Source organism: Notothenia rossii (genome assembly GCF_949606895.1).
Source record: "Notothenia rossii genome assembly, chromosome: 7".
In the NCBI taxonomy this organism is placed as follows: Eukaryota; Metazoa; Chordata; class Actinopteri; order Perciformes; family Nototheniidae; genus Notothenia; species Notothenia rossii.
In genome coordinates, this window is record NC_136905.1 from 9,893,720 (window position 1) to 9,919,330 (window position 25,611).

The 25,611-nt window shown below is 38.7% G+C and overlaps 3 protein-coding genes across 3 annotated transcripts; 1 reads left to right on the forward strand and 2 right to left on the reverse strand.

Annotated features, from left to right (window-relative positions):
- Positions 1-270: 270 nt before the first annotated feature.
- LOC307013429 (meprin A subunit beta-like) lies at positions 271-6,647 on the reverse strand (the record flags this gene model as incomplete). Its single annotated transcript, XM_079640830.1, has 11 exons — positions 271-824; positions 934-1,395; positions 1,479-1,709; positions 2,033-2,194; positions 2,500-2,704; positions 5,336-5,534; positions 5,798-5,915; positions 6,146-6,233; positions 6,326-6,351; positions 6,502-6,540; positions 6,635-6,647. The coding sequence occupies 11 exons, from the start codon at positions 6,645-6,647 to the stop codon at positions 616-618; spliced, it is 1,752 nt and encodes a 583-aa protein (XP_079496956.1). The 3' UTR covers positions 271-615.
- A 10,851-nt stretch (positions 6,648-17,498) lies between these two features.
- Positions 17,499-18,896, reverse strand: LOC307045684 (uncharacterized protein). Its single transcript, XM_079691512.1, has 4 exons — positions 18,785-18,896; positions 18,658-18,702; positions 18,390-18,540; positions 17,499-18,278 (listed from the first exon to the last, which is right to left on the reverse strand). The coding sequence occupies exons 2-4, from the start codon at positions 18,695-18,697 to the stop codon at positions 17,714-17,716; spliced, it is 756 nt and encodes a 251-aa protein (XP_079547638.1). The 5' UTR covers positions 18,698-18,702; positions 18,785-18,896; the 3' UTR covers positions 17,499-17,713.
- A 1,977-nt stretch (positions 18,897-20,873) lies between these two features.
- LOC307045683 (uncharacterized protein) lies at positions 20,874-22,817 on the forward strand. Its single transcript, XM_079691511.1, has 4 exons — positions 20,874-20,972; positions 21,078-21,130; positions 21,534-21,684; positions 21,806-22,817. The coding sequence occupies exons 2-4, from the start codon at positions 21,091-21,093 to the stop codon at positions 22,368-22,370; spliced, it is 756 nt and encodes a 251-aa protein (XP_079547637.1). The 5' UTR covers positions 20,874-20,972; positions 21,078-21,090; the 3' UTR covers positions 22,371-22,817.
- Positions 22,818-25,611: the final 2,794 nt, after the last annotated feature.

Consider the following 25,611-nt stretch of genomic DNA (forward strand, 5'->3'; position numbering starts at 1 on the left):
TAAGGGTGGTGGTGCTGTAAAATGTGTATTATAGTAGTAGAGTATTATTTTTAAAGACATGTACAAATCTACTTGCATTCTTCAATTGTTGTTTGAAATGAAATATACCTTTTTTGCTTAATATGAAAATAGAAACACATATATATTTTATTTGTTGATTATCCTAAAGGGTATCAATCCATTTTACAATTTACAAATTACTTCAAATGTAACATGTGGGAGTCAGTGTGAATACCTCTCATCCGTTGTTTTGGGAGTTGAATGGGTGGTGGTTGGTGAGATTCTGTAGAAAGAATTGTATGATTTGAAAGACATCTTAAAATACTATCTATTTCATTACGTTGTGTTTAAAATGAGAATTGGTTTCAGTTTTGACAATTACACTTTGTTCTCTTAGACAATGTCTTACCGTGATGAGCAGGGGCCTCCATTCAGATCTTTCGGGGGATATTTGATCTCCACTGGTCCCACTTGAGGACTTGGCAGGGAACTTCCAGTGACTAGCGGGGTGATATCTAGAAAATAATAACCATTTAGCTGTAATGTGCAGAAACTTCAATTTGAAACAAATATTCAAAAGAGTTTGTGTTAGAATTACAAGCAGAACAGTCAAGTTTAGCAGAAATACAAATATTTTCTCAGCCTGCCTTGGAAGCTGAAAACAAAAGCGACACTTCCTCCTTTGAGGAACTCTCTGGTTTTGATAAGATCCTCTTGTTTGGCAAAATACGATCTTCCAAGCCGAGTTCCAGCGAATGCGTTCTCATTATTCTCATCTACGTATGGAGTTCCAACTTCACGAGGATTGCCCCACAGATAGCTGCCTGTATATAGAAAGCATATACATCATCAAAGCTAAGTAACCACAAGAACATTACATTATTATCTCATTCCAGAGATAATATATATTTTTAAGTATAATTTGTAATGTACATTTAGACTTACCACCAGAGGCTGTGCTTAGGTCACTGGTAATACTTAATTGCTTGGACATCTGCAGCTGGATGTTGGCGTTCTGGTCCAGCATTTTGAAGGTCACCTGCCTTTGTGGGCAAGGCCACTCCAGCCGGTCATCATTTTCACCAGACAAGAGTTGCACAAATAATCCAAAATATGTTTTTTTAAGCCTAACCCCAACCCTGTAAGCATAGCCCCCGCTGGAGTATTGCCGAGGGCTGTAAATAGTGGTGCCATATTTGCTAGAGCTCAAGGTTTGCTCAAAGTCATCAAGCTGCAGGGTTACATGTGGACATTCGGTCTCTGACAGATTGATGTCATCGATTGAGAAGCCGCCTGTAGAGCTTCCTGCTCCTTTACGAACCTCAAACTCCACCTGGAAGTGCTTAGTGGCATTCAGGGACACATGATGGAGCTTCCAGTGTTTTGTTGGCTCACCTAGAGGAAGAGTGTAGCTTTCAAAGATTAGGTTCTAATAACATGTACAAAAGATGACACCACATCCATATATACTAAATTACCAGTGATCTGTCCCATGAGGCGTAGGGTTCCCTTGAGGTCCAATTTATCCTGAAACTCTCTGATCCAGATGTTGAGGTGGTCTGACATGTTCCCACTGTGGTAATGGTAGAACTGGAGACACTGGACATGATGCTCCCTATTGAGACTCATCCTGTGGGTCTCCAGCCAGGCCGAGTCTCCCTCTTCACCTGATGCCGTGTTAACATGCATGAAGAAACCCGCATCTTCACCTAGAATGTGTATTGTCCACAAATATTGTGTTATGATGGACCTTCAAACATAATATCCACATAAAAGGTACATATCATTTCAATTGATTGACGTATCAGGGAGATTCACGTTGCCCCGCATACATCTGTCTTAAGATTGTGATAACGTTTTGTGTGTTTCATTTGTACTTTGTAAAAGAATAAATGTGTGGGGGTATATGCACTTATTAGATACTTGATAGTTCAAAGGTAACAAGATATACAAACAGAGAATATTATAGTTCATGGTCGGGGCCATATTTTTAGTAGTACACAACTGAAAATGTTTGATTTATAAATCTTACCTTGTTCACCACTGCCACTGGGTAAACTGGTGTGGTCAGACACAGGACCCCCTTTAACCTTAGTTACCATTTCCCAGCCAAGCCCGCTCTGTGAATAGCTAGTCATTTGACACATGGTCTCATCAGGGAAGCTGCATTGCATCTGAAATGCAATGGTTGACTCTGTAGAGTAAAATAAAGAACACAGGATTGAAGACGTATTAAGTTATTCATTTGAATCGTTGTCAGTTAGATATGGTGCATAGGGAAACCCTAAACTTGTTTTTGATTCGATTAAATTAATAAAAGCTTTAGTTCCTGGTTGTGTTGTAATTGATGATACATCTGAAAACTGATTACTCTAGTTAAACACAATTAAAGTAACTAAGTAACACAAAATGTATATTGAAATGGTTGCTTGCCTGGTTCTGACTTTAATGACATATTATGTTCACAGTCAATTGACTGTCACTGGAACAAACACTTACTGCATTTGTAGAGGAGGTTCAGCTCCAGAACATCTTTGGGACTCACTTCCAGTCTTTGACCAATCACATCCTGGAACTTTGGGTCTTTGGTTAGAATTGTTGACCCGTTGCCATTGCTGAAACTATTTTCGCCATAGTGCATCACTGACAAGAAGTCGTACGGGACTCCCTGGGTGGTGGTGCTTGTATTGCTCTTTTTTGAAAACTACTTTCGAAACCTAGAAGACACAGCATAATGTATATTTGTATTAAATCTCGAGGGCTGAATAAATGGTTAAAGGTCGTTTATTATACTCTTTTTCATCAACATATTATAGTTCTCAGTTATATACAAAACATGTCTCTGGAGTGTTTTGCTCCAAATACCGAACAGATCATTGCAGCATCCCATAATCCCCTGTGTTTCAGCCTTGTTTCAAAAGTGATGATTCTCTTTCTGTTACTTTAGATCAGGGGTGCCCACACTTTTTTGGCTGGTGAGCTACTTTTGAAATGACCAGCTAACCGAGGTCTACCAACCAAAAATAAAAACCCAAATTGCAAGGGTTGCTGAATAACACGTTTTATTTTTACATGGGATAACTACAATAGGGCTGCAACAAACGACTAATTTGATTATCGATTAATCTATAGATTAATGAAACGATTAATCGACTATTCGGACTACTACTGTGTGCCTTGCACAATTTCTCAAACGCTCTTATTTAGCCATCAACTTTTAGATTTAGTTTGAGGTTGTTTTAGGCATGTGGAAACTAACAATGAAGACAATAAAGATGAATACTTGATTCAAAAATACATATATTATTAAATTAACTTAACAAATTGTGAACAAAATTAACATTGCTTTTTATTTGAATTAAATAAATAATATTTCACATCAAAAGAAACAACAATGTTTTAACAAATCATATTAAATAATCTGATGACAGAACTGGAAACAGAATAGCTGAAACTTTAACAAAATAAATAACTCAGTTACCTCTAATCATTAACCCATATTTGTATAATGTAGTTAACTCCGTGTGTTGCTGCTAGCATACATAACACCTGAGGTGGAAACGTTGCTCGTGGATGGGGCTACAGAGCTACTCGAAAGACAGTCGAACCCGGTGCATTCCTCCGTCTGAATGTGGTGCACTTTTGCTAAATGTTTAGACAAATTGCTCGTGTTACCGCCCTTACATGCTAAACTCTTTTGGTGACGAGCATTGTCCACCTCAAGACGGGTAACATGTAACCACACCTTGGAGCGCTTCTCTCCACCATCTCCTCCGTGTGTTGCTGCATGTAGCAGGTGCGTGTGTGTAAACTGCCCCGCCCCCTTGCAAACAGACGGGGGAGAGAGAGATCTCTTCTGGATTGGAAAGGTCGAAAATACACCGACCATAGACGCATTTGTTTGTCTTTCTGCATGTTAGAAACGAGTTGGCGACACTAAGACTAAGAGATAATGTTTGTGTAGCAATAATACATGACCTTTCTCTTTCTCAACTCGCTACTCGGAGGGAAGTCGCTGTCATATGCCTTGTGAACACTCCGATAATGCCTCTCCACGTTACCTTTCTTTGGCAGAGCGACGCTTGCTTTACAAATAAGGCAAATAACCTTTGAATGTGACATCACAAACAAAGATTCTCCCTCCCATTCTGTGTGGAAGTGGTATGTCTTTAGCTTTTTGCTCGTTCCCGCACTCATTTTGTTGTTTGTCTCTCCCAGCACTTGACTGATTTTGTATCGCTTTGCATTCTGTGTTAACAGACTGGAAAGCAATAGGTCGCTTTTTCTGTCAATCAAGTCAACTCCTGAATTAAGTGGCAGGGAGGCCAAAGGAGGAGGGATCAAAACCTGTTTTGTCTATTTTAACGGAGCTGGATTTTTTTTAATTTATGAATGACTCGCGATCTACCAGCATTGCCCCCGCGGTCGACCGGTCGACCGCGGTCGACGTACTGGGCACCTCTGCTAGATGAAAATAAGGAGCCTCTCACCAACACCCCTCTGAGAGAGATTTGGTTAAAAAGAACACCAGAGCCGCGTTCACACCGGAGTACTTTTCCCACAATAGTTCACCAGAACTACGATATATTTGCGTTCACATCAAAAAGCCCCAGGAACTAAATTAGTTCATGAGAACCTTTTTACCCCCTTTTCAGTCCCTGCTACAGAGCAGGTACTTTCGTGGGAGAAAAAGGTTCCTATGTCTGATTGGCTGGGCGGATTGCAAATAACGCCCCGTAAAAGTCCCAAAAAGTGTTGTTAAGCCGCCATTTTATTATCCTTGCATTGCATTATTAGCATTAGCCCAGCGCAGAAACGCAGAGCGACTAACTTATGGCAACACAAAATAAAACATGGGAGCGGTGGAGATGAGGAGGTGTCGGCGTTCTGGCGATTTACTCGGAAGGCTTCAGTAGAAGCTGCTGGGAGTCCCAGCAGCTTCTACTGGCAGCTTCTATTGGTTGCTGATTGGCTAATGGTTACACAAGCCACAAAAAATATTATGACATCATAAAGTGACCAAAATCTGATCAGCTTATTTTCATATAATTGGATCGGGAAAAAAAGTGAGGGGGTCTTTCTTCCTGAAACTTTCAGAATCTCTTTACACAGAGGGGACACATGTTTGTGTATAAAAGACAATAATAATAATAATAATAGATTACCTTTAAAGCACAACTAACATATTATTGATCTAGACAGCTAAATATTTTCTTAACCAAACAATTAAAAACGGTCACAAGTGTCACATTTTGATATTGATCTCTTTAGTCTTAAATGATAAATGATGAAAATGTACAATTAAAAAAGTTCTTAAACACATATAAAATATTACAATGAAAATCTTAAACAAACCTTCTCGGATGTTCTCGTTAACAATGGTCACATAATCATCTCTGTCATATCTGGACTGTTCATGGTAGAAGCCCAAAGCATGGAGGAACTCATGTTCAACCGTTGAGATGGAATCACAGTTAGGTCCGATAGAGAGGTCCTGTCCGTTGGATCTTACTTTCCCAATATATGAATAACATCTAAAATGAGAAAAAGCAGTCATCAGCTCATCAATTTATGAAAAGCACATATAGAGAAATTTGAAAAATGTGCAAAGGAACTGTAGATACAAACAACAAAATGTATATTTATCAAAGGTACACAAAGAACAATAAATATCACAAGCAAATTTACAAACAATAGCAAAAAATGATCAAAAAGGTGCTTTTTGTGGATAAATGTCGCGAGCAAGAAATAAATAGATATTTTTTCGAATGATTTTTTAAATATTTTGAAAGCTTACCCGCTTAACTTTTTGACGTTGATGTAATACTCCTCAGAGTCCCTTGGTTTGAAGTCAATACATGACTTCAACCTGAACTGGTCAAAGGCTTTCAGGATGACTCCTTTACCATTCATCTCTTCCAATGTGCATGGGCATTTTTCAAAAAGGAAGAACAAAGAAATGGCATTGTAAATGACAAGAGCAGTGAGGTATTCTCGCTTGTATACATTGTTGGTATGAATTTCCCAAATTTGATGCATATTGAACTTCTGTCTGTTCAATGATGTAACTAACTCCTTAACATGTTGCATAGGCCTCCCTAACTAAAACAAATATTCTGGTTAATGCAGGAAAACTAATATTCACCAAGGTCTTCATTGAAAACATATGGGACTGGGGATGTCCACAGTCTTTTCTCCTTAGTAGTGGCACTCCTTTCTTTGTTTGGTGGGTCCTGAGAAGATTTATAAGAAACTGTATCATGTGACACACACACACACACACATATTTATAATTTGAATATTTGCCTAAAAATGCTAAACCCACCTTCAGGATATCGTCCTGAAAAGAATCTAAGATAACACATAAAAGGGGATGGTTTTTTAACAGAATATCAATAACGACACATTGAAGCCACAATAAAGTTACTTGGTTATAAATTAACTTAACAGAACAATATTACCACAAGGTCCATTTAATGGTTTGAAAATGTTTAACTTTACCTTTGTTTGCCTCTTGAATGCTCTTGCTTGCACCAATGTCTACAAAACAGATAAGAGGTTGCCTTATGAAGTAACATTGAGAATTACATTATTATATATTTTATGAAATAAAATATGAAATACCACAACTTACCCACTATCTCCATTCTGACCTGTGAACAATTACATTTGCGGAGATGAATAAGAGTAAAACTATAATATATAACATACAACAGAATATACAAATAACATGTTCGCATTCCATCTATTTTTAGTTTTTTTCGGATGCAGTTAAATATGCTTGAGTCTCAACTTTTATTTTAAAAAAGTACTTTATTAATTTCTGTATAAAACGTTAGGAAATCGACAGCAACAAATATATTATAAATTAAGGAAAGGTACAAAAATAAAGTAACTCTTACTGTTCTTTTGGAGAATGATGATGAAACGGTCAAAATCACAACAAGGAAAATGTAGCCTTTCATCCTTGTGTCTTGAAATAAACTGGAAATATAAACAAGATCAATATTAATAAGCATGATCAATTCAAAAATATGGTAATATATTTGTATAATATGAACAAATATAATCGTAAACCTCTCAAAACATGATAAAGTTACTATACATTATTGTGTCCTCTTCACTTATCTGAAAATGAAGTATTTAAAGAAGACAGAAAATGCTCATCTGCGTTTACCTTCTGCCAGCTCGACTGTCTGTTCTAAACATGAAGGTTTTGGCTATACAGTATGAGTTTATATATGTGTGTAAATCATCATGTCCATCTGCGAAAACAAAGTAGAACAGGTTTTAACTTCAGACAATTCTTTTACATTCTTTCCGAATACTTAACAATTGATGCTGTGGTTGCAATGATGTGAAGAGAGACAAAAAAGTACAGACAAAGGACCTTGAGAATTCCATTCGAGAGCAAAGCAAACTCTTAAACTGTTGCATTGTGTCTCAGCTGTCAATCTATTAATTGAGGATCCGGAGTGGAGCATTATCTTTTGCACTTTAGTTTAATACTGCAGCATCACTTAAACCGATATCAGATATTACAACTGTGCAAAACAAACAACAAAATGTACATTTATTCTGATTTAATTCTCGAGCTTTTTCAATTTTATATGAATATTTTAGGGAAATTCAGCGTATAGAAAACTCTCATTTCATTCCAATAGCTCCAATGATATGATATATATTACTACACTACACAGAGAAGACCCGGCTATTTTTACTGTTTTTAGTGCTTGTTCTATGATCTATGAGTGTTTATTGATTATTCCAATAGCTTCACTGTCATGTAATCCAGGGATTCAAAATCAAGCATTGTATAACTGCACTGGACGAATAATACACACCTTTATGGTTTGGATTCTGGGCTTTCTTCTAATATATATGAACAATGTTATGAACATGCATGATTATTTAGTTTGATCCATTCATCCACCCATCCTCCTCCCACGTGACTGAAGCACTTCTCCCCCTGCTCCGATTCTCTGGCTCATCTCATGCTCCATTGTCACCTCACACAAGATCAAGACTCCCAGATATACCTAAACTCCTTAACTTGGGGTAAGGACTCGTTCCCTACTCTGAGTTAACCGACCATCGTTTTTTCTGCTGAGAACCATTGCATTACATTTAGAGTTGTTGATCCTTATCCCCGCCGCTTCACTACAAAGACTCATGAAGCTCAGCGCAAGTTCAGGCAGGAAGACCTATCACTTCGTATTGCGCGTCATGGCAATACTCGCACCCTTCACTAAATGATAGGGAGCGCCACTCCTCAGCTAACCTATCACTTCCCTCCGTTCACAAGCCTAATCATCGCACCTGTTAATCCCTCTATATATGCTCTCCCCTTTTCCATCAGCTGTCTTCCAGGTGTCAACGCGCAACCCTCCTCCACCCCTTCGCCTCCTGCTTCCAACTCAGGGCCAAGCCCAAGCTTCTCCCTTCCAACCGGACCTAACCACTTATCACCACCACCAGTGTCTAGACCCGGGGGGGTTCATCGGAAACGGTTCTTCCCTTCCCGAATGACATCCTACAAAACCTGGGCCTAATCGCCAAACACCATTTCATTCACTTGTTATAAACTGTCATCATTATGTTTCATTTATATAATGTGACCCGATAATAAACATGTATTCCATACATCACGTCTCTCCTGATTGAATTGCCAATTATATTCGTCTAATATCTAGTCAACATATCGAATATGTCTTTACACTTGCTGTAAGACATAATAACTTCAGGAGTAACACTGCAACGACATATCGGGTCTTGCTTTTAGACAATGCATCCTCCTTGTTAAGTCAAATAATCTTATTTTGAGTTGTATCTCAGATGAAAGACATTTATTTTTCATATTAATTGAAAAATAACCAACTAGCATCAGAAAAACAGGACACTTTTGAGCATTTGCGGCTTATATTGTAAAAACATTTCCTGATTCAGGTAAAATATAGTTCAAAATAAGTTTTCCCGGCCAATTACAAGATCTGATTTATCTAAATACCCCTTCTTATTTCAAGGAATCAAGTAATAACACCTTTTTTTTAATTATTGTCGAACTTGTTTTTGGAGCAGCATTTTTTCCAGTGTTCACACTCGGCTGCGAACAGATCCAATTAGTGCTGAAGGTCGCTAATGGATAATGCCATCAGAACTACTTCCTCGGCAAAAATCAGCAATGAAATCCTATAAAAAAACACATGTAATTATCTAGTAAACAAAAGGTTACAAAATCCAGAATATGATTTGTATTTTAGATTCTTCAAAATAGCCCCCTTGCCTTGATGACAGCTTTGCACACTCTTGGCTTCTCTATATATAGATATACATTTATAAATATATAATATATATTAAATAATGTATTATATTACATTATTGGCTCTGCATTGGATTATTATCAGTTCTGTTAGTAACTTGATGAATAACTACGTCTGAAAGAAGAAGTCTAGGGCAAATAATTGAAAGCAAATATTCAACAATTACACCAATTGTATTGTATGTTATATTCTTTGCAAGCTCTTAAAAATGAGGTCACGGGCAGGATATGGCCCACGGGCCTTGAGTTTGACACCCCTGACTTAGATAATGTCATTAAGTATCACACTGATAAAACAATGAACACATAAACCCCTTTAGCCACATTTACCCGAGTAGGCTTTTCCGTGCTGCTGTAAGGACAACACAGAGAAGGACTGAAACAATCAAATATAAGTTACAAAGAATATAGTTATCCATGTCAGATTCAGCTCTTGGGGATCATTCTTTGTAAATACTAGTTCATTTTTCTTCAGTATGTTAGACAAAATCAAATTTGGAAATGCAAATTACTGGAAGGGTATGGAAATGTGTGTGCAAAGTGGAAATTACAATATTTAACGGTAGAGAGGCATTAAGTTTTATGAAATACAACTTCAGTTTTGTACTTTTAGAAATGACATGTTTGCATTGTAGACATGTTGTCTGACAGGAACGTGATGATTGAGGGATCTTTTTTTTTACAGTTTTCTATTCTGTCAGAAGAGGTAAGGGGCATTTTGTCATACGGGCTTTTCCAAATGCTTTGTCATACGGTCTTATGTCACTCAGTAAATCTTTCAACATGTTCTTTTTTTACTTTGTGCTTTTCATCTAAATGTCCATCTGTCAGCTGCATCTCTTACAGTTGGTTTAGGCATGGTTATCTGTCTGCATGTAATTGATTAGGTCAGACACATTACAGCCTTGGTCAGGTGACTCAGTTAAAGACTTGAGACATCTAGAAATAAGTATCAATTAAATTCATTATTTAAATTTGACTGCCTTAGTTAATGAAGTCATACATCTGTCATGCACAATCTATTCACATTTTGTCATTTTCTACTGAGATGTGAGGAAACAGATAATGATTCATTCAGTAGTAGTAGTAGTAGTAGTAGTAGTAGTAGTAGTAGACTTGAGTTAGGTACTATTTGTGTTTAAGACAGGAAGTCTGACATGCACGTAGTAATTGAAGAATGGTGGTTTGTAGTTTTCCAGACTGTCAGAAGAGTGAGGGTTTGTTTTGTAAATCAGACAGTTCCACATTCTTTGACATGCAGTCGCAGATGGACACAGTATCTCTAAAACATATTCTTTTGTGTCTGTTTTTTCCTCTCATTACATGTCAGCTGCATCACTTACAGTTGGTTTAAGAGAAGTTATCTTATCACCTTTCATTATCAGAGTCACATGGCTGATGTTTGGCAACACCTGATGCAGGTCTCAGCCATTCAGAGGGAGATTTGATTAATCTATTTATAAAAATATTAATATGTGTGTTGAATTTGAATGTTAGAATAAGTAATAGTTTTAAGGATTATGTCAGGAAGAATGAAACATTGAAATAAAATGTTATCTGTGAAGATTATATCACATACACATGAATTTGAAAGCTAAGTTTTAGGGACTTAAACACAGGCATTTTTTTGTTCATTTGATATAATACTACAGTCCTAAAAACACCATGGGTTAGAATACAAGCAGAAACATCAAATATCCAGTGTATCTACAGTTTGATTGTAGACCACTTAAATAAAGTCTTAGTAAATCCAAATAAACTTATCACAGATATCCTGCATAGAAGCCAATTGGGAACTAATGTATACTTTTCTTTTGCTGACAACTTTGAACGTGCTGTCTTTAAACAACTCTCCTGTTATCTCCATCAGAACAACCTTCTGGATCCGCACCAGTCTGGTTTCAAGGCAGGTCACTCAACAGAAACTGCTCTCCTTGCTGTCTCTGAGGAACTACACATGGCTAAAGCAGCATCCCTCTCCTCTGTCATCATCCTTCTGGACCTGTCAGCTGCATTCGACACGGTGAACCATCAGATCCTCCTTCGCACTCTCCAAGAACTTGGAGTTTCAGGCACTGCACTTTCCCTCCTCACATCATACCTCAAAGACCGCACCTACAGGGTAACTTGGAGAGGGTCCGAGTCCGAGCCTTGTCAATTAACTACAGGGGTCCCTCAGGGCTCTGTTCTTGGTCCCCTCCTCTTCTCCTTGTACACAAACTCGCTCGGATCTGTCATTAGCCCGCATGGTTTTTCATACCACTGCTACGCTGACGACACCCAATTCATTCTGTCCTTTCCCCGCTCAGAGACCCAGGTCGTCGCACGCATCTCTGCTTGTCTAGCTGACATCTCGCAGTGGATGTCTGCTCATCACCTCAAGCTCAACCTTGACAAGACTGAACTGCTTTTCCTTCCGGGAAAAGATTGTCCCACTCTTGACCTAACAATCAACATCGGCACCTCTGTTGTTTCCCCGACTCAGACTGCAAGGAATCTGGGTGTGATCCTAGATAAAAAACTGTCCTTCACTGCAAACTTCGCTGCTACAACCCGCTGCTGCAGATACACGCTTTACAACATCAGGAGGATACGTCCCCAGCTGACCCAGAAAGCGACGCAGGTTCTGGTCCAGGCTCTCGTCATCTCACGCCTAGACTACTGCAACTCCCTCCTGGCTGGTCTACCTGCATGTGCCATCCGACCTCTGCAGCTCATCCAGAATGCAGCGGCTCGTCTGGTCCTCAACCTTCCTACATTCTCCCACACCACGCCGCTCCTCCGCTCCCTTCACTGGCTTCCGGTAACTGCTAGAATCCACTTCAAGACACTGGTACTTGCGTACCATGCTGCGAATGGATCTGGCCCTTCCTACATCCAGGACATGGTTAAACCGTACACCCCAGCACGTGCACTCCGCTCTGCATCGGCCAAACAGCTCGCTGCACTCGCACTGCGAGGGGGACCCAAGTTCCCATCAGCAAAAACACGTGGGTTTGCTATCCTGGCTCCAAAATGGTGGAATGAGCTCCCCATTGACATCAGGACAGCAGAAAGCTTACACATCTTCCGGCGCAGATTGAAAACTCATCTCTTTCGACTCCACTTTGAGCGATAGAATTACTAACAAAGAACTGCTAACAGAGCACTTATATACTAATAAAGGACTGGCTTATCTATATGAGAAGCACTTGAAATGTTTGGCTCTATGAAACCTGATGTACTTATATGATTCTGTTTTTTCAAGATTGTATCTTCCTGGTAGAATGTACTTATTGTAAGTCGCTTTGGATAAAAGCGTCAGCTAAATGCAATGTAATGTAATGTCATGTAACTAAAACAAGTCATATATCAGGTTTTTAAGTAACTACAATACACTTCGATCAGGGGTGTCAAACTAAATGTCATCGCGGGCCACATTAGTGTTATGGTTACACTCAAAGGGCCGGTTGTAACTATATACATATACAGTACCAGTCAATCGTTGGACACACCTTCTCATTCAAAGGTTTTTATTTATTTTAATAATGTTCTACATTGCAGATTAATACTGAAGGGATCAAAACTATAACAAAAACATATGTAATTATCTAGTAAACAACAAAGTGTTGCGAAATCCAGAATATGATTTATATTTTAGTTTCTTCAAATGATTCCCCTTTTGCCTTGATGACAGCTTTGCACACTCTTGGCTTCTCTATATAGATATACATATATAAATATATAATATATATTAAATAATGTATTATATATTGCATTATTGGCTCTGCATTGGATTATTATCAGTTCTGGTAATAACTTCATGAATAACTACGTCTGAAAGAAGAAGTCTAGGGCAAATAATTGAAAGCAAATATTCAGCAATTACACCAATTGTATTGTATGTTATATTCTTTGCAAGCTCTTAAAAATGAGGTCGCGGATATGGTCCGAAAACCCCTTTAGCCACATTTACCCGAGTAGGCTTTTCTGTGCTGCTGTAAGGACAACACAGAGAAGGACTGAAACAATCAAATATAAGTTACAAAGAAAATAGTTATCCATGTCAGATTCAGCTCTTGGGGATCATTCTTTGTAAATACTAGTTCATTTTTCTTCCGTATGTTTGACAAAATTAAATTTGGAAATGCAAATTACTGGCAGGGTATGGAAATGTGTGTGCAAAGTGGAAATTACAATATTTAACGGTAGAGAGCTATTAAGTTTTATGAAATACAACTTCAGTTTTGTACTTTTAGAAATGAAATGTTTGCGTTGTAAACATGTTGTCTGACAGGAACGTGATAATTGAGGGATTTTTTTTTATTTGTTACTGTTTTCTATTCTGTCAGAAGAGGTAAGGGGCATTTTGTCATACGGGCTTTTCCAAATGCTTTGTCATACGGTCTTATGTCACTCAGTAAATCTTTCAACATGTTCTTTTTTTACTTTGTGCTTTTCATCTAAATGTCCATCTGTCAGCTGCATCTCTTACAGTTGGTTTAGGCATGGTTATCTTGCAATTAAATACATTATTTAAATTCGACACTCAACGTGTTAGACATATGTTATCACACACGTATTTTGTTAATTTAATGTTATTTCCGCCTTTGAGACTATTTTTTTGTCTTTTGCAAACTGTTGCATGCACTTATACACAGCATGCATCATGTAAGCATGTGGAAACAGACAATAATGTACACACACGTGTTTACAAACATGTCACAACACACACACACACACACACACACACACACACACACACACACACACACACACACACACACACACACACACACACACACACACACACACACACACACACACACACACACACACACACACACAGACACAGGTTTAGATATACAGGGAATAAGCTTTGGTGTATAATGGTGCATTCACTAATACAGTAAGATACATCAAAATGAGAGAGCAAATATTATAAAAAGTTATATATCATTAAAACCTTCATACATTTCTATGTAAATGTTGTTGTAATTTTGGGCACAAATATGCACAATGATTGGAGAAATGTGCAAAGTTTCAAAGTAAAACATGACAAATCTCATAAAGATGTTCTATGACAAGATAAAAACAGTAAAACATTTGAAATTATGATGACATATATTTGAATGTTTCTTTTCTAAATCAAAGGTATGCAATAAGTGAGCTGAATACATAATTAAATATGCTATTCTTTATATTTGATCGCACTAGTTTAAGGCTCATTTACCAATTTTCCTTGGTATCAAGGTAAAAGTGAAATATTAAAATATTTTTGACAAATATATTATGATTCCATAGTTATCTTTTGGGATGTTTCTTCAGTAAAATATCAATAAAGTACCATAACATAATTTCAACAAGGTGGCCAAGTGGCTAGTGAGCTTGAATAGTCAAAATACAGAACATTTTGTTGCACAAACTATCACGTGACTTTGAAGTTGAAGTGGACGAACAGTTAAACTGAGCCTTTACCCACTCGATGTGTCTACAGTTCCCAGAATCCCTCACACACACATTAGGCTCAGTTTCACCACTTGGTGGTAGTGTAGACTTTTCTATTGGCAAAAAAGTGACTATGACACCCCTGAGTTGCATGATGCATCACTGAGTGGTGGTGGTTAAAAAAGAAGAAGTCACAATTAAACTAGTGAAAGCTTACGATAAAAATACTAAAAGTACTGAATTAAAATTAAAATTAACTTAAAATTCAGCAAAAAGCATTCCGTACTAAAAATGATATTAAAAACGAATCATTGGTCAGAAGGGCCCGTCACTATTTCATCATTATATCATTGATGCATTAGTATGCAAAAAGTGCTTTAATGTCATATGCTTTAAATACTTTGAAACAGTTAAGTCTATAACACAACATCCTCTTCACTATATTGTTGACTGTGAAGAGAATCTAAAGTAACATAAAATAAAACTAACTATTTTATTGGCAACCATTCATCAAAGGCTTATATCTCTAGGTCTACAACCAATTCCTTTACTTTAAAAAGTAAAATTAGAAACAGCTTTGCTAATATTACTCGCAAAACCATTTACCTAAGTTGTAAAATTGGAAGTATTTACTACACATTATTATAAATATTAACAACGCATTTTTCATATTTGTGTTATAAAGGGATTATTCATATTCATTAACATTTAAACACTTTTAAAATATACTTGGTCAGGGTGAAGCACATGTTCACTGATTCCTAATAATAGCTATTTAAAAACATTTAACATATGTTATAGCCTGATCATTAAGTCTTAATATAAAAGAAAGAATAGTCGTTAATAAAATGTAGCGATGTTAATGCTACTCCCTCTCAAATGTGGTGGAGTAGAAGTACAAATGTTCATGTTACTTTGATACAGTACTTGACTAAACATAAATAGTAATTTTCCAATTAAAAGATGAAGTGAGTTCACTAAAGCTATTTTTGATATGAAATGCATTCTTACTTTTCACCTGAAAAACAGATACATTTGGCCTTATTTCTTGTGCAGTCAAATACATATGCTCTTAAAGTAATATTAAATTTGTAAACTTACAGAAGTCAATCTCAAGCTTTTGATTAAATGTATACACTTTTGAGGAAATCAGTGTAAAGAAAGAGACTAACTTCACACAGTTTAAACAGAAGCTTCTCATATTTCTTACAGCATCATTGGATTGGATTATATTCAAGTTGTTAAGTCCCCTAAGACTCCTCAAGACCATCCTGCTCTAAAACCAGACCAGCTGATAGTGGACAACAAGCTGGATTAAACAACAAAGCCTGCTCTGATAGCGTTTACAATGACCAAACGACAAGAGACAGCCATCTTCTCATCTCCACAGGCACTTATCTGCTTATCAAACCAGCAGCAAGAGTCTAGTAACAACCTCCTATCTACATCAAAACAACTGTGAACCTCTGTTTGTAACCACGGTCGTAAAGGCAAGATGTGTCTTGTTCAAAGAAACTTGTGTGCGTCAAACAACACCTCCCTCCTCCTCTCAATGGGCTGCATCGTAGAGTGGAGTGAGACAGACAGACAGACTTCGTAGCTTAGGAAGTAGCCATTAGGATCAAGACCTTAATGGTGCCTTTTGGCTGTTTTGACTGATAATGGAGTGTGAATGGCTCTTCTTGGTGCCAGCACAAATGCTAATCAGGTGTAAAAACAGGCTGGAGCATGAACATCAGATTTGCATTTGTAAAGTTTTATAGAGCTTTGCAGTAGTTTGAATAGTCTTATTGAATGTAACACTTAGAAGTTCTGCATTTACAATTAGGGCAGATATATTTTGTGGGACTCACAGTTTGAGCAATAAATATAAACTTTGGCCTCATGCTATAAGTGCATTTATTGTTAGTTACTCACTGAAGCTTCATAAAGAATCAGTCAGAAACAAGTTCTTTCCCTGTCCAAATAAAGGTATGTAATCTTCAAGGGTGATGTTTGTAATGAATGATTTGGCCTGATATATCTAGATAACACTTTTCCACCGTATTCACCTGGGAACGCATGCACATTGCTTGTGTGTCTTGTGTGCATGAGTGTAAAGTTAGTATTGTATTTGGACTCTGGACCTCCAGTTGGATGCCGGCAGCGTCACTAGAGGTGGATAAGGCTTTGTTTTGGATGTTTACAACTATAAGACATTGCACAACTTTTTTCCACCATGGAAGTATTTTTGTTGTTTCCAAAGTAGCATTAAAATAAAATTGAATAAAATGCAGATTCACATGATTTTTAGGGCTTTTAAAAAAATTAAAATCTAATGGGATGAATCAATACCTGTGTATCTAGGCCTCTCTCACAGTACCTTGGTCATCCATGTTTTTGAAAACATTTCCCAATTGTAGTATTGAAAACAGGAAGGTGCAGTTTCATGGCAAGCATTGACAAGTATCTGAATAGGAACATAATTCTGCCTCTGGATAAAGATTGAGACGAAACTGTGACCAGAGCCAGGACATGTTAAGACATGGAAGAAATACAAGTTACCTCCTATGAAAAAAGCAGCACATGCCCCACTGTGACCACAGCAGTCCCTCTTTATGTTTATGTAACCATTTGTTTGTTTTAGAGATGTTTTGATAATTCACTGTATGCTCTAAACAGCGTAAGTATAAAATATATATTTAATGTTTTTTTTAGGATTACATCTATTGTAGATTTACATCATCTGTAATCGACCAGAAATACAAAAGTATTGTTTGTAGATACAAGTATTTATTTTTGATAACTTAAAAGAGATTACAAAAAAGTCACAGTTTCCAACTTCAAAACACAAATATTTACAATTTCGACAAGTGCAGAGCTTTGCAACTTGTAATAAATATTAGTTTAATTTGGTTTACAGTATATTACATGCTTCCAACAGAGGTCGGCATCCTGATGAACGATGGAGCAGGTGTGGAGGTGGACTTAGTTGCCCTTGATAAAGGACTCGTAGAGGGACGTGAGCTGGGCCTGGAGGTCCTTGGCGTACGGGTCCAACTTTTCCTTCAGGTCCTCAGCATAGGGGGCCACCATCTGTTTCACCAGGTCTGCTCTCTGCATCAGCTCCACATGGACCTTCTCGGTCACGGGGGCCACGCGCTCCTGGAAGTCCTGCAGGTGCTGGTCCACCTTCAGCTTCAGGTCGTCGGTGTAGGGCCCGAGCTGAGCCTGCAGGTCCTTCACACTCTGCTTCAGCTCCTCGCTCTTCTGCTCCAGGGCGGCTCTCAGGGCCTCGGTGTCAAGGGACTCAGCGTAGGGGGCCAGCTCCTGTTTGAGCTGCTCCACTCTCTGCTGGATCTGGACCTTCATGTCGTCGGTGTAGGGCTCCAGCTTGCCCCTGACAGTGCTCAGCTCCTTGGTCAGAACATTTCTCAGTACATCAGCCTCTGCGGTGATCTTGGTCATCAGGTCTTGGGCGGCAGGGGGGAGCTGCTCCTGCAGGGAGACGGCATACTGGCTGGCAATGTCAGTGCTGTCGGCCAGGCGAGCACTGGAAGACACGCAGGGTGAAGGTTAGACAATCAGACGTTTTTGTGTAATACCATGCCAACCACACATGCCACTAATAGTCACCATGGTTCCTGTGTGTCACACTACTTACTTGACTTCCTGTCCAAACTCTGATTTCCTGATCATCTGGAGGGTGTCATCAGCTGTTTGGGTGGCCTTCCCAATGTAGTCCCAGAAAGCATCAGTCAGCACTTCAAGCTGTGGCTTAGGTGCATCAGCATAAAAGATGTTGGCATTGCAGCCTGTTGGACGGACACAGAAGCAGCTTTATAAATGCAGTTCATATTAATAGCTCTTAGTTGGGTAAACCATACAGAGTGATGTAGAAAAGACACTTGAGAAAGCAAAAAAAAACTTACCAGACAGTACAGCAATGGCGAGTACAAGGAATACCTTCATGATTGCTGAAAGACAGTTATAAGATTGTTAGTTTTCAGACTTCATTATTGTGTCATGTGATGTATTGAAATCTAGTGTAATTCTCACCTGCTTTTGGCTTGTGCGTCTCTCAGAGTTAAGCGTGTTTGTGAATGACAGACTGGTGCTTCCATGTATATATACTGAAGCACAGAACAGTTGTAGTCAAGAGCTCAAAGTCCAGGAGTCAAGTTCCATGTTGTCACAATGACTCTCCTCCTGACTCCTCTGCTTCCGCACTGCTATCACATGAGTTGCTGAGCCTCCAACGCAGGCGCACTGACACAACCTTTACAGTTTTCACAGGCAATATGGCTTTTGGAACAATAAAACCAATGTGCCCGACCATGAATATTGCAGTAGTTCTTGTTTGACCCCTTTTTAGAAAGCATTTAGGACATAGTAACCGTCCACGTTGTCCAGTGGTAAAAGTGTCCTAAGATAACTCCAGATAACCTCGATATGCTTGGACTGGTGGACTTTGTGTTAGGGGCAAGCAACGTGAGTAAAATATGCGTAGTGAGAAGCCAAAATATCCAAAGTCTTGGTATCAATTTTCCTTGGTAATGCGGTTGAGGTGATTTAAGTAAGCTTTCAATCAAATTGTGGCCTTTTAAAAAATGCTTTAAACTGACCGAGGGGAATAATTGGAATAAGTAGTTTGTAATAAATGTACCAAACTGCCTCTTAAAATGCGTTGTAAATATAAAGCAAGGGATCTGTATGTTGGTATTCCTTTCATTCCTGGAGAACAGTTTATCTGACCTTCTTCACACTTTACAGATGTAATGCTTCGGATTGTAAAGTGCCGAAGAGGGTCAAATAGGACATGTCCAATATTATAGAAAACAAACAAATGAACAGGACTCTGGGCCGGAGCAGGTCAGGAGTTCAGGGCTCTGAATACTGAGTTGATCATGTCATCATGTCTGCAGCAGGCTATTACCCACCCAGTTCAGTCACAATTGCTGCTGGGTATACAAACATTACAACCCAACTTCACACGTTTGCTCTTCTAACCTAGGAACTTTGTTTTTTGACAAAGAAATATGCCATCAACATTGATACAGGAATGTGTCTCAAATAGGTGCAGCAGACCTTGAGACGATTGACTTAAACTAAGGGCATTTCTAAAGGCGAAATGTTCAAGCTAATTAAATCCTTGATTTACTTATAACCAGTTATCTCAAAGCCAGTGTCTATCTCATTTTGGAACCTGATACATACATACATTGAGAAATGCAAAAAGCCACAACTTATCATAAGGACTCAAAAAAAAGGCAGTGTCGAGGGTTAAGTTGTTTCTACGAGTTGTTCAAGCAGCGATTCTATAGACTATGGCCGGTTTTTCATGGGCACTATACATATTTTGAATACCAAAAGAAGTAGAAGATATATACATATCAAGTTTAGCCCACTTGTACAAAAGTCTTATCTATCATCGTAAAATGAGAATAATCGTTTCTATAAAATGTTACACGTTCAAGTCTAAGACATTGTGAGTTGGACACTGTCTATAGAAAAAATGGAAAAACAAAAATGTTGATCTATGGTTTGCCCTGTGTGAAACTGAGGTTACTTTGTCCTCCGAAAGCTGACGGTGTTGGTGTCTGCTGACCTTTGGCCAAACTGACCTATAGGACTCATAGCATGACACAGACTAGAACCACAAGCTACGGTGAAGTTGGTTGGCAACATGGCAAACTAATAGTGACAATAAATCAACCAATGTAAATCTAATCAAAGCTGGACATCAGAGACATAAGAAGAGGGATTTTTGCCATTCCTGGCAAAGCGTTATCTCTGGTGATGCAGAGCTGGCATAAAAGTGATTACAGACCTACTTTTGAAGACAGGAGGGCTTTTGAGGACAAGGTCCATTTAAGGTTACACTTGAGGATTTAGTAACACTCTAACACCGAGGAAAACACATATTTAGGCCAAATCATGTTAAAAGGCACATAACTAAATCAATACTGCTTGGTTGATTATAACTGACATATGAAACTGTTTAAAATAAATTATTTGCTTGGTGTGTCTGTGCATTGATGCAACAATATGGGGTTGTGCATGATTGTTGCGTGGTGTCTGGCACTGGGTGTCAGTGAGGATAGCAGGGTGAGGCAAGGTGACAGCAAGACACTAGCCCCTGGACTTTGGGATCATTCCCAGTCCGGATTGCTTTATAAGCTGCAAAACCTCACCAGCTCAACACAAGCAGTGCCAAGTGGATTTGCAGATACAACAGCAAACTCAGGTGAGAGGATGAAGGATTGCCTTGGAGTAGCTTCTGAATTTTTTCTTTTTACACTAAATCTTAGTGAACGTGCTTTACTAACTATCTTTGTATCTGCTTGTTTAGATATATCAGAGCCATGAAGGTCCTTGTTGTGCTCGTCCTTGCCGTTTTCACTGGTGAGTACTGTGGAAAAATGTCCCTATTTGTTTTTGGAGCATGACGCTCAAGTCAAAATACTTCAAGGACAAATATAGAATTTGAATGAGATTTTTGGACTACTCAAATCACTTTTAAATAACACCCAGAAATTGTTTGGATGTGAAATTAACCGATTCACACATACATTAATACATGTGTACTGATATGGAACCTTTTATGGGTGACCATATAAGGAGCCAGACTGCTCATCATCCAACATAATGCTCATTCCCACGCACTTACACATGCCTCTGGAATTTGGAAGTTCAGTATAGTGCCACTTTACCTCCTTCTGAATATTTTTTGGGTTAAAAAACCTGAAAACACTCCAACTGAACCTTCCAACTGTTCTTCAAAGTGTTTTTTCTGTCTGTTCAACAGGCTGCAATGCCAACCTCTTCTATGCTGATGCACCCAAGCCCCAGCTGGAGTTGATGACTGAGGCCTTCTGGGACTACGTCGCCAAGGCAACAGAGACAGCTGATGACACCCTCGAGGTGATCAAGAAATCACCATTTGGCCAGGGTGTCAAGTAAGTCTAGACAAGACCATTGTTAACATTGTCAACAAAAAAAAGTATATTGCAAACTGATATGCAATTTCTCCTCTCTGAATTCGAATTAAAGGTAACATCCCATTGTTCTCCTTTCTAGTGCCCGTCTGGAAGAAACTATGTTTGTGGCTAGCCATTATTCCGTCGCCGTGCAGGAGCAGCTTCCCCCTGCAGCTAAGGACATGATCAGAAAAGTCACCACAGAGACCGAAGAGCTGATGGCGCGTGTGGAAAGGGAGCTGGCCGCTGCCCAGGACGTCCTGAAGCCCTACACCGACGACATGAAGGTCCAGATCCAGCAGAGAGTGGAGCAGCTCAAACTGGAGCTGGCCCCCTACGCTGAGTCCCTTGACACCGAGACCGTGAGAGCCACCCTAGAGCAGAAGAGCGAGGAGCTGAAGCAGAGTGTGAAGGACCTGCAGGCTCAGCTCGGACCCTACACCGATGACCTGAAGCTGAAGGTGGACAAGCACCTGCAGGACTTCCAGGAGCGCGTGGCCCCCGTGACCGAGAAGGCCCAGGTGGAGCTGATCCAGAGAGCCAATCAGGTTCAAGCAATGGCCGCCCCATACGTTGAGGATCTGAGAGTAAGGCTGAACCCCTACGCTGAAGACCTCCAGGCCCGCCTTACCTCCCTCTACGAGGCCTACGCCAAATCAAAATAAGGCAACTTCCCCATCACCTTAAAGGGAAAGTAACTGCATCAACAGAAACATAATAATCTGACCCCGGGACACAAAATGAACAAAACGACAACACAAGCTAACCAGGTATAAATGTTTTAAGAAAATAAAGATTTGGGGGTAACGAACTGTGTTAGTGAATTAATGAAAAGGGAACATAGATTGGTAGATTCTGAAAATCAGATGTTTTTTCTGCATTGTGAAATCAGACTGGGGAAAGTGGACATGAAAAACTAAAAAGACAAATTGAAGCATCAAACACATCATGAGCTGCACTGAAGCTCATGAGTTTACTGTGCACCACCTATAATTACTCGTGAAAGCAAGACAGGTGAAAACATTTGGTAACTAAAGTGTACTGAATAAATGTTGTGTAATATGAAGTAAGAAACTAATGATTGTATTTATAAATAAAAGAATCTACAGTTATATATTTGTCACACATTATTCTGAATAATTTATGAATGGATGAGAAGAAAGTTATTTTTGAAAGAAGAACATATTAAAGGAGACTGGCATGTTTTTTCATAAATTAGTCACTCTGTATATCCTGTCCACAAGTGAAACCAACACGTACTCAACACGTTGGATCGAGATTGTGTAAATAAACAAGTTGTACAAATATTAAGTTGTGTTTACTAAAGAGGGCTACAAAGGGTTGTTTCTGACACTTAATGAGCAAGGTTTAGAGGTTCTGGTAGGTATTGTTTTTTAAAGTCTTGAGGGAGCCAGGATAGTTCTTATCCCTGATTTCAGACTTTGTACTGTAGCATCATTTTAAAACCCATGCATGATGAGAGTGGTATTCATATTCTTATTTATATATATGCAAGAGTGCTAACCAACGTACTTCTAAGCATGTGCAGCTAATCCTTAGATTAGATGTAATTTAGGCATTATCAATTTTCTGCACAGCTTAAACCCCTTCAAGAGGCTTTTGACATTTAACCTTAGAACCGGAACTTGGTAAAGGGGGATGTGACACTCGGCTGTTTTTGTTGATGGACATGCATAAGCTATAAAACCTTCATTATATTGAGACAGGCCTATAAACTCAGACATCTAGCTCTGTTGGCAAAACCTCATCCATCAGAACTAGGTGATGGTTGTTACGTTGCAGGAAAAACATTCAATGGTGTACTCCACTTCCCAGTTCAAGGGAACAACAACATGGGGTAGGGGTCACTTTCGTTCAAAGCATCTGAAGATGCCCTCTGTCACAGTGGCTCCTTAAAGACATAATACCAACCCGGTATCACAGCAAGACGTGAACATGTGACGATTTACCATGCTGGTAGACGTGAAGATGTCAGGATTTCGTCCCTTCAAACTTGACAGTTACACGGTATTGTTAACCCATGTTAACCAGTGGAGAAATACCCGGAAATGCCAAGCAAATGCTACCCCGACGGTCGGTTGTTATTGTCAATATTAATGTAATAATGATTAATTTTTTTATAGTCACACTCGATTACGCAGATTTTCTTTTTGCCCCAGCTTGTCGACACCTCTTTTAGTCGAAACAAAGGCTACATTAATGTATTAAATGTGTGGAATTAACTGACGTGACGTTGTGCGATTGCGTTGCCAGGCAACAGCTTCGGTTCATGTTAATTTACAAACTTTTCAACTACAACCGTAGTTATATTTAAAAACATGTTAGAAGGTCTCACGAAATACTTTAATGTAAATTAAAATGTAAATGTGAAGGAATGTGTGTACAACAAAATACATCCGTCATAAACGAAACCGGAAACAGACGTTTATTATAAATAATTATAGGCGCATCTCTAAATTATCAGTTCTGGCCAAGGTTCTTGAAAGCCTAGTGAGTGAACAGGTAAAGGTGTTTTTTATGTACAAATGACATCCTGTCTAAACATCAGACAAGAGATCAATGATCTCAATGGGATACACGTGGATAAATAAAGGTTTGAAATGAAAAATAGGCTGTATTTACACCATAACGGTGCACAGCTGATAGAAAGGGACACCTGGTGGTTAAAGCACATTATTGCATTTTATTATTTGTATTATTAGATATTATTAGGAAGATGTGCAAAACAGACAAACTAATAAGGCTTAATTTAAACATTAAAGAATACTTTAGGTCAAGGTCTTCTTTTTGAATAAGAAAAAACCTTTGGGGGTATAGAAGAAAAATATGGAGGGATGAAACCCTCTTTAATGGTCACAGATGCAGAGCACTCAGCACACAGTGACATTTGTATCTACAGATAAATATTAAGCCTGACAAAGTAGTTAACGTCTAATATATATTGCTTTCCTGCAATGTTATGTTCAAGCACTTATTTTAACTGATATTATACTTATGTATTATACTCTTATAAGATGTATGTAGATAGTATAAGAAATGTGCAGAATATGACAGTTTAATGGTGGAGTTATATACACATATTGATAGATGTCTTGTAATGCACTGTTGAGGAACCTGCGAGCCAAGTTTTTCACTCATTGCATAACTACATCGTATAGTTGTGTATAATATGATATGTCAATAAACCTTATAAGATCTTGAAATCTTGAAACAGATGTGCAAAATAGTCATTATATAGTCTTTAATGAACTATCAGTAGAAAATAACGAGTATATGAATATACTTTATAGGGATCCTATTAATATCTAATAATAAAATTCAATAACGTGCATTAACCACCATGGCCCTTTCTCATTTCTCTAACTCCCCTCCTCGACTCCGATCCTCGAGACTTAGTCCCGCCCACATGAGATGCAAGCGGAGGAGCCGAGGAGGGGAACCGAGGAGAGAGGAGGGGAAGCAGCAGGCGGTTAGAGAAATGAGAACTCCCCTCCTCTGAGCGGTCATTTTAAAGAGACGTCCATTATTGACAGTGTTGGGACTAACGCGTTACTGTAACGCAACTACTTTTGCGGTAACTAATAGCGTTGCTAGTTACCTATTCTCATTAAGTAACGTCATTATAGTTACTGTGATTCAAATGGGTGCGTTACTGCGTTACATTATGTGATGGAACTGAAACTAATCTCCCTGCAGATGTAACTTACAGGCGAATACAGTGATGTCCTCTCACAGCACCATTGAAAAGTGAAAGTAACCAGAGAGGAGTGATGATTGGTTAACGCGGGGTAACATTTCAGGGTAAGCCAATCAGAGACAGAGTTGGGCGGGTCTTGCCTTATGGGGAACATACACACGCACGAACACTTGCCAATGCTAACACAC

What these genes read in the sequence shown, in the direction of transcription:
- LOC307045684 (XM_079691512.1), bottom strand. Translation starts at nt 18,697, where the DNA reads ATGAAGGTATTCCTTGTACTCGCCATTGCTGTACTGTCTG. An exon ending in CGCCATTGCTGTACTGTCTG is followed by an intron (nt 18,541 to 18,657) that starts GTAAGTTTTTTT and finishes TCCGTCCAACAG; the next exon opens with GCTGCAATGCCAACATCTTT. An exon ending in GAGTTTGGACAGGAAGTCAA is followed by an intron (nt 18,279 to 18,389) that starts GTAAGTAGTGTG and finishes CGTGTCTTCCAG; the next exon opens with TGCTCGCCTGGCCGACAGCA.
- LOC307045683 (XM_079691511.1), top strand. Translation starts at nt 21,091, where the DNA reads ATGAAGGTCCTTGTTGTGCTCGTCCTTGCCGTTTTCACTG. An exon ending in CGTCCTTGCCGTTTTCACTG is followed by an intron (nt 21,131 to 21,533) that starts GTGAGTACTGTG and finishes TCTGTTCAACAG; the next exon opens with GCTGCAATGCCAACCTCTTC. An exon ending in CCATTTGGCCAGGGTGTCAA is followed by an intron (nt 21,685 to 21,805) that starts GTAAGTCTAGAC and finishes TCTCCTTTCTAG; the next exon opens with TGCCCGTCTGGAAGAAACTA.